Source organism: Podarcis gaigeae (genome assembly GCF_964106915.1).
Source record: "Podarcis gaigeae genome assembly, contig: HAP1_SCAFFOLD_286, whole genome shotgun sequence".
Classification (NCBI taxonomy): domain Eukaryota; kingdom Metazoa; phylum Chordata; class Lepidosauria; order Squamata; family Lacertidae; genus Podarcis; species Podarcis gaigeae.
Genome location: NW_028153299.1, coordinates 1 through 9,000, shown reverse-complemented (window position 1 = coordinate 9,000; position 9,000 = coordinate 1). Strand labels below are relative to the sequence as shown.

The window sequence follows — 9,000 nt, the reverse complement described above, 5'->3', positions numbered from 1 at the left end:
AAAGTCACTCAGCCAGCGCGACGGCTTCTTCCTCCTTAGGATGGAGCGGAGGTGGTCGTCCGCCCCCTTGGACTTCACTATGAACTCGACAATGCGCTCGTTGGCCTTGTCCCGGGCGGCCCGGGCCCGATCCGGGAGAACTTTCCTGGGGGGCTTAGCAGGCAAAGGCTCGGACGGCGACTTGCCCGGGTCTGCTTCTTCCGCCTCCGGAAAGTTATCCTGCGGCGGTTCGTGGAGGACGCCTGTTCGGACGGAGTAGCCTCGGGGGGGAGGAAAGCAGACGGCAATGTCAAGGTTTCTATCCCCCCCCAATTTTTTTTATTGGTTTTCACAATATTATAAACAGACAAACAAACACACAAGACAAACAAACATAAATCATAGCCTCTTATTAACTTTGTTAAGTGACTTCCTCGCTTCCCCTCGGTTGAATTTCATTGCATGTCCTTTTAACGGTTTTCCAAATCCCAATTCTTATGAAATTTAACTTAAACATTAACATCCTTAAATCTTCACCTTATGGAATTAATATGTTTAATTCCATAAGGCAATGTTTCTGCGGGAAGGCGCAGAAAAGAGCCTGCCTTTCTCTCAGGTATCATGGACAAAAAAATCATTCATTTATTGAATTTATAAGCTGCCTTATACCTGGAGGTCTCAGGGTGGTTCAAAAAATAAATAAATCACAATATCTAAAATAAAAATACAATAACGCCACCCCTCTAAAGGGTATGGGCTGTTGATCAGGTCAACCAAAGGCCAGGTTAAAAAGGAAGGTTTTAGCCTGGTGCCTAAAGGTGTATAGTGAATGTGCCAGGCAAACTTCCCTGGGGAGAGCGTGCCAAAGACAGGGAGCCACTGCTGAGAAGGCCCCGTTCTCGTGTTGCCACCCTCCGGACCTCTTGAGGAGGAGGCACACGACGGAGGGCCAAATATTATGTTCCTTCCTCCCCATCCCTCCGGTGAAACATCGAATCTGGACAGGAAACGATACGCTATGGAGAAGAAACATGTGCACAATACCCATTTTGCAGGAGAGGAAACTGACAATGGCTAGGACTTGTCTCACTGCCACAGAAGGAAAACGCCTACTGTATAACACGTCCCAAGAAGCCACAGACCCTCAATCGCCCAAAGGAACTTTTAAAAATCAAAAATTGGGAGATAGTGACGTCTTGGCTGTGTGTGTGTACATGCAAAGGTGCCATTGATGGGAACCTTCTTTGGTTTTGTTCCTTCTTTAGGAAACGTAATCAAAGCAGCGCGTTTTAATAGGCAATGAACTACTCACTCATCTCATGGGCGTAATACTCCAGGAAGGACCCCGTGAAAGATTCGCAGCCTGGGAACGGGGAGAGAAGAGGAAGGTTTCTCGACTAAATCCCATTTTTGGAGATTTCAAGTTACGTCACGCCGCCGCAGAACTTTGTTCCCACCGTGGAAGCCGACCATGGATTTAAAAGCAAGGCTTGAGGGGGTCATACATTAAATGAGCTTCTGCACTGTCTCTTTGTCACACTCTAGAGTTACCAAAGGCCACCAGGTTTCCCTTTAAAGTCTCCCTTGTAACATATGGTTCTGATGGCTTATTCATACAGTGTATATTTTCTTCTAATGGCGTTTGTACGGTTTCGTCATGGCCTTTGGGCTAGTACAGTGGTACCTCGGTTCTCAAACGTAATCCGTTCCGGAAGACCGTTCGACTTCCGAAACGTTCGAAAACCGAGGCGCAAAGGGCTGGCTGCAAGTTCAACTGGAAAAATTGAAAAACGCGCAGCAGAAGTCGTTTGGCTTCCGAGGTGCGTTGGAAAACGCAAGCAATTACTTTGGGGTTTTCGGCGTTAGAAAACCAAAACGTTTGGCTTCCGGGACGCTTAAAAACCAAGGTACCACTGTATAATAAACTCTTATTTACTTACTGACAGCCACGAGGCTATTCGGGGGGGGGGGGGGAGGGAAGAGAGATGGGAGATGGGTCTGTCATGCGGCTTCACTGGCTCTGCTGACAGAGTATCCGCTTCCATCTCCTCCTCCCCTTGAACTCCCCCAACCTGGCCGTTACAAGAAGCAGTGTGTGAGAGCTTTCTTTCTTTCTCCTCCTTCCCAGCTTCCCTTTCCTTTTGTGTGGTGCCTCTGCGGCTGATTTTACACAATCAGGAGGTATAGGGGGCTTTATGAAACAAATAAAAAGAAATAAAAAGAAGAAAATGGAACTGCAGAGGGAAAGTGGGATGGCCTGGGGTTCGAACTCGGAGGCTGAACCTGAGGAATCCCAGCCTGCACAGGAGTCCCCGCCTCCAGAACCAGCTGAGCCGGGGCTGGGGCCTGAGCCTGAAGGGTCCTCACCTGTGCTGGGTCCTTAGGTGAGTCTGTTCTGGCTTCTGAGGTGATGGAGGACCCATTGCCTGCAGGTGCTCCACTCTCAGCCCCGTCAGAGGAAGCTGAGGTTGCCTCTGGGTCCGCTAACCCTCCAGCCTCTCCTGAGCTGCAGAGGCTCAGGGCAGAAAGGCGGAGGGAACTAAGTTCCCGCAGGAGGAGGGCTCGCCTCCAGGAGAGGCGAGTCGCCAGAGGATCGAGCCACCCTATGACTCAGGGCAGATAAAAGCCAGCCAGCCCCAGTCCCAAGTTGCGGGCGCAACACTGTTGGTTGCTAGTTCCTGCCTGAACCCTGTCCTGCTTTCCTCTCTGAGCTCCTAGAATCATAGAGTTGGAAGAGACCCCAAGGGCCATCGAGTCCAACCACCTGCCAAGCAGGAAACACCATCAGAGCACTCCTGACATATGGTTGTCAAGCCTCTGCTTAAAGACCTCCAAAGAAGGAGACTCCACCACACTCCTGGGCAGCAAATTCCACTGTCAAACAGCTCTTACTGTCAGGAAGTTCTTCCTAATGTTTAGGTGGAATCTTCTTTCTTGTAGTTTGGAACTATTGCTCCTGACCTGCCCTGGCTCCCAGCTTGCATGCCTGTTCCTGACTTCACCCGACTCCCTGCCCTGCACCCAGCTTCAGCTACTACGGACTGTCCCCACGTTGCACCTTTGACCATGCACAGGACTTGGACGTTGCCTCTCGGGTATTCCACGGGACCAGCACAGGAAGAAACAGAATACAGAGTTCTGTGCTGGCCCCGGGGGGAGGTTACCATGGGGCGAGGTCCAGGACCTGGGTCGAGGGTCGGTAGACTGTCCTCCACGGGCGAAGCGGGGTCCAAAGCGAGGAGCTGGGCAAGGACAGAAACTCTGGAGGAACAGGACCGGGTGCTGGCTGAAACAGGTTTCCAACGACGTTGCACCCGCAACCTGGGACCGGGCTGACTGGCCTTTATCTTCTCTGAGGCCAGGGGCGGTCCCGGCCCCCAGGTGACCCGCCTCTCCTGGCCTTAAGGCGAGCACTCCTCCTGGGAGAACCCAGTTCCCTCCGCCTCTCTGCCCTGAGCCTCTGCAGCTCAGGAGAGGCTGGAGGTTTCCTGGACCCAGAGGCAACCTCAGCTTCCCTTGATGGGGCTGAGAGTGGAGCACCTGCAGGCAATGGGTCCTCCATCACCTCCGGAGCCAGAGTGGATTCACCTGGTGCCTGCTCCTGAGGATCCGGCACAGGTGCAGGTACTTCAGAATCAAGGCCCTGCCCCAGCTCAGCCGGCCCTGGAGGCGAGGACTCCACTGCAGGCAGGGATTCCTCTGGTTCAGCCTCTGAATTGGATTCCCAGGCCATCACAAGTTCTTTTGCTGCTGGAAAGAGAGGACACTCCTCACCCCCCCATCCCCACTCCGCTGGCTAAGCTTACCTACTCGAACTAGGTAGTCTGTTATCAACGTGATGCACCAGTCGATATCGTGGGGGTGACTCTCTTTGGCTCTGGCCTGGGGGCAAAATCATAGCAAAACGGAAAAAGAAACAGAATATTATCTCCCCTGGGGAACACAAGCCGTGCTTTTTGTGGAAGACACAAACGCAGAGCGGAGGATCATGCCCCCCCCCAAGAAGCTCACACCTTTGCCGTTTAAAACTTACTATCAGTTTTCCTTTCTCCTTGCATTCGTAGTGTTTCAGGTTTCTGAACGAGGTGCAGAAGCTGCAGGGGGAAGGCGGAGGGAAAGGGATACGACGGGTTAGCAAGTGGAAAAATCTTACTGATGGCCGCAAGAACACAGATGGCTAGATACTGGAGAGAAGCAAAGTGTTTTAGTCAGTGGTTCCCCAATGTTTTTTGGGGGCTCTCCCCCTTTGGTTCTCTAGAAATCACCCCTGGAGGGCACAAGGAGAAGGGGATGACAGAGGACAAGATGGTTGGACAGTGTTCTCAAAGCCTGGTGGGCTCTGGTCCATGGGGTCACGAAGAGTTGGACACGACTAAACGACTAAACAAGACGTCCAAAAATTATTGGCTCCCGGTAGAGTACAGGATCAGGTTTCAGGTGCTGGTTTTAACCTTTAAAGCCCTATACGGCCGAGGACCCTCATACCTACAGGACCGCCTCTCTTGTATGTCCCACGGAGGACCTTACGGTCTTCAAACAAAAAAATCTTGGAGGTCCCGGGCCACAGGGAGGTTAGGCTGGCCTCAACCAGAGCCAGGGCTTTTTCGGCTGTGGCTCTGATCTGGTGGAATGCTCTGCCACAAGAGACCAGGGCCCTGTGGGACATCTTTCCGCAGGGCCTGCAAGATAGAGCTGTTCCACCAGGCCTTTGGCCAGGGCACAGCCTGACTCCCTCCTTTGGCAATCTTCGCGGAGCTCTGGCCCAATGGTTGCCATGAATCTGATTTGAACTGCTTTTATAATGAACTGATTTTAGAATGTTGTATCATTTTACTGTTGTTAGTCACTCTGAGCCCGGCTTCGGCTGGGGAGAGTGGGATAGAAATAAAATTTTATTATTATTATTATTATTTATTCAGCAATGGGTGAGAAGGGTTTCGAATTCAGACCTACACCCAACACTCCTTGCTGAGAAAGCAGAGCAGAAATAAGTTTTTTCTGCCATTGCCTGTAGAAGCAGTTTAGAGAAAGCTCTGTGAACATGCCGGGCATCAGAGCAGCTCAGCCAATGGGTGATCAGAACCCAGACCAGGACTGCATTTAAGCTGCACTTACCCTTTGGATTTCATGCTCAAAGTGTCCTGGATGAGGATGACGTTGGCCTTCCTGGCTTTCTGCTGCACTCTTTTCACCTGCCAGAAGAGAAAAACCCTGTTTTATGCCTACCCCATCCCCTTGCAGGAAGGCCGGCAGAACAGCCCCCTTCCACAAAGATGCAACAAGACAGAACGTTTTTATTCTTACCACTGCAGGCCAAAAAGGTTGTCTTGGCATTCTGCACCAAACCAGCATCCCGGCTTTGATGGTACAGGGCTCTAAAGGCAGAACGGAAACAGAGGTTGGAGGCCGGAATGGGGAATTTCCCTTCCCTTCCGGGTTAAGGCAGTGTGGTGTAGTGGTTAGAGTATCGGACTAGGACCTGGGAGACGGGTTCGGAACTCCACTGGGCCATGGAGCTTGCTGGGTGTGACCATGGGGGGTCAGCCACAGCCTGTCAGCATAGCTGTCAACTTACAGATTTGAAAATAAGGGACCAGCAGCCAAAATAAGGGATTTTCAGAGAGCTGGTATGTTCAACTTCTGAGCCCCTCCGAGCCAAAGGCAGAAAGCCCAGCCAGCAGCCAAACAAAGCCTCAAGCTGTGGTTCCCACAGCGCAGCAACCCGGCAAAGGGGATGCAGCAAGAAAAACCACCGTCACCTCTCTGCTGGGAAGCGCTGAGCAAAGGCGAGTCCCCAGGCAACGCGGCCGATTTGATCGGCACAAGGCATGCAAGCTCCACCCCCCAGTCATTCTTAGACTCCTTATTGGGTGAGCAACGCAGCCAAGCAACACAATTGGAGCCGCCCTCCTCCCTGGCCGGCAGGGAGGGAGGGAGGGAGAGGAGCTGCTTCCTTTGAAACCCGGGAAATTTAAGGGACATCATCAATAAGGGACAGCAGCGGGACACGGCGCTGGGATAAGGGACTGTCCCTCCAAATAAGGTACGCTTGACAGCTATGCCTCTCAGGCTGGCCTACCTCACAGGGTTGTTGTGAGGATTAAACAAGGTGTACCACCTTGTGCTCAGTGGAGAGAAATATGTAATAGTAATAGTAATTTATTATTTATACCCCACTCATCTGGCTGGGTTTCCCCAGTCACTCTAGGCAGCTCACAAGAGGATATTAAAAATAAAACATCAAATTAAAAATTAAATTAAAATAAATAAATAAAACATCAAATTAAAAATTAAATTAAAATAAATAAATAAAACATCAAATTAAAAATACATTAAAATGTCACACATTAAAAACTTCCCTAAACAGGGCTGCCTTCAGATGTCTTTTAAAAAGAAGATAGCTGCTTATTTCCTTGACATCTGAAGGGAGGGCGTTCCACAGGGCAGGCGCCACCACCGAGAAGGCCCTCTGCCTGGTTCCCGGTAGCTTCACTTCTCACAGTGAGGGAACTGCCAGAAGGCCCTTGGAGCTGGACCCCGGTTTCCGGGGTGGAGACGCTCCTTCAGGTATACTGGGCCGAGGCAGAGACAACTATCAGAGGGAGAAGGCTGACCGTTAGCGGGCTGCGTCACCACGGGACAAGCCACTCCATTTTAGTTTTTGCGATCCGGACCAAACCAAGGTTGGATTTGAAACGGGCCCTAAATCAGATTGGGGTGCCCTGATAAGAAACACACCCACCCCTTTACACGTGTGCCTCTTTTATCAAGAAAGGGAAGACTTGAAATAACAATGGGTTGAAATATCAGATCAAGATTTCCCCTCAATGCCACAGAGAGGTGGATGGGGAAGTTTTAGCAAAAGAGATAAGTGATGGATACTGTACAATGTATGTATAAAGGTAAAGGTAAAGGGACCCCTGACCATTAGGTCCAGTCGTGGCCGACTCTTGGGTTGTGGTGCTCATCTTGCTTTACTGGCCAAGGGAGCCGGCGTACAGCTTCCGGGTCATGTGGCCAGCAGGACTAAGCCGCTTCTGGCAAACCAGAGCAGCGCACGGAAACGCCGTTTACCTTCCCGCCGGAGCGGTACCTATTGATCTACTTGCACTTTGACGTGCTTTCAAACGGCTAGGTGGGCAGGAGCAGGGACCGAGCAACGGGAGCTCATCCCGTCAAGGGGATTCGAACTACCGACCTTCTGATTGACAAGCCCTAGACTCTGTGATTTAACCCACAGCGCCACCCGCGTCCTATACAATGTATGCACAGAAGCAGTTAAAATTGCATAAATAAAAGTTTTGTTTTAAAAAGAGATTCTGTGATCCTGCCAGGGGAGATTTCACAGAGGGTTCCGACTGGTTCTCAGGAGGTGTGGGGTAGTGGCTACAGATTGCTGGACTAGGACCTCCAACAGATTCCACACGAAAAACGCTCATGTCCCTGTGGAGATGGAAGTCCTGAATTGGTGGCGCAGGTCCTTCTGGCTTGCCCTCTTTATAAAGACTTGAGGAATGAGATTACCACCCCTCTTTTATTGTCCATTCCGGGTCGCCCAGCCACTGCCCCAGTGTCCTTTCTATTGGCAGATCAAGATGAGCAGGTGACAGCAAAGGTGGTTTTTAGCGGGGGCAATCAGAATCAGATCCACCATTTGACTATTGATTCAAAACCCCAAAATGTATTTTATATAATTGACTTTTTAGTTCTATTCTTTGTATATCGTACAGTGGTACCTCAGGTTAAGTACTTAATTCATTCCGGAGGTCCGTTCTTAACCTGAAACTGTTCTTAACCTGAAGCACCACTTTAGCTAATGGGGCCTCCTTCTGCCGCCGCGCCGCCGGAGCACGATTTCTGTTCTCATCCTGAAGCAAAGTTCTTAACCTGAAGCACTATTTCTGGGTTAGCGGAGTCTGTAACCTGAAGCGTACGTAACCCGAGGTACCACTGTATTGTTGTTTTATTGCTATGGCCGAGGCAAATAAAGATTCATTCATTCGTTCATTCATTGCTGGACTAGGACCTGAGAAAGACCACGGTTCAAATCGCATGACGCTCCCTAGGCATGAACCTGGCCAATTGCCATCTTACAGCCTAACCTACCTCACAGGGTTGGCGGCCAAAGGCCAGACGCTCCCCACACCTGCTTTAAAAGGTTAAGATTGGGCTTGGGCCATGCAGACAGAGAACGGGCCTCACCTGGGTGCAAAAGGATGCTGGGGAGTTCCTCGTCCTCATCGTCCCTGGAACCTGGGCTGTGACTGTACCTTCCGATGGGGCTAAGCCGCAGGGAAGAGGCAGGTGCAAATCCTGTCAAAGGAAAAGGCGTTAATAAATTTCAGCTTTTACTACAGAGTACTGAGATCTTCATCATCTTGCCAACAAAGGTCCGTATAGTTCAAGCCATGGTTTTCCCCGTAGTGATGTATGGAAGTGAGAGCTGGACCATCAAGAAGGCTGATCGCCAAAGAATGGATGCTTTTGAATTCTGGTGCTGGAAGAGACTCTCGAGAGTCCCATGGACTGCAAGAAGATCCAACCTCTCCGTTCAGAAGGAAATCAGCCCTGAGTGCTCACTGGAAGGGCAGATCCTGAAGCTGAGGCTCCAAGACGTTGGCCACCTCAGGAGAAGAGAAGCCTCCCTGGAAAAGACCCTGATGTTGGGCACAAGGAGAAGGGGATGACAGAGGATGAGATGGTGGGACAGTGTTCTCGAAGCTACCAGCATGAGTTTGACCAAACTGCGGGCGGCAGTGGAAGACAGGAGTGCCTGGCGTGTCCAGGGGGTCACGAAGAGGCGGACACGACTAAATGACTAAACAACAACACTGAGATCTTTTCCCTCTCCTTTTTCTTAAAAAAACAAACCAACCTGCTGCTTTAGTGGGGAGAGGGAGACAACCACCTGTGCATTGCAAGGTGCACACAGGAGGTGCAGAGTCAGGAAGAATTGTGGGGCGGGAGCTGCCCTGCCCCCCTGGCCTGAAAGATAGCTCAGTTGGTAGAGCATGAGACTCT

The 9,000-nt window shown here is 50.9% G+C and overlaps 1 protein-coding gene across 1 annotated transcript; it reads right to left on the bottom strand.

Annotated features, from left to right (window-relative positions):
• Positions 1 to 3: 3 nt before the first annotated feature.
• Positions 4 to 8,329, bottom strand: LOC310837188 (PWWP domain-containing DNA repair factor 3A-like; the record flags this gene model as incomplete). The annotated part of the gene is made up of 7 exons (XM_083757341.1): positions 8,182 to 8,329; positions 5,284 to 5,354; positions 5,095 to 5,171; positions 4,013 to 4,073; positions 3,786 to 3,861; positions 1,292 to 1,342; positions 4 to 260 (listed from the first exon to the last, which is right to left on the bottom strand). Coding segments are annotated over exons 2-7 (570 nt in total), but the record flags the coding sequence as incomplete, so codon positions are not given.
• Between the last annotated feature and the right edge of the window lie 671 nt (positions 8,330 to 9,000).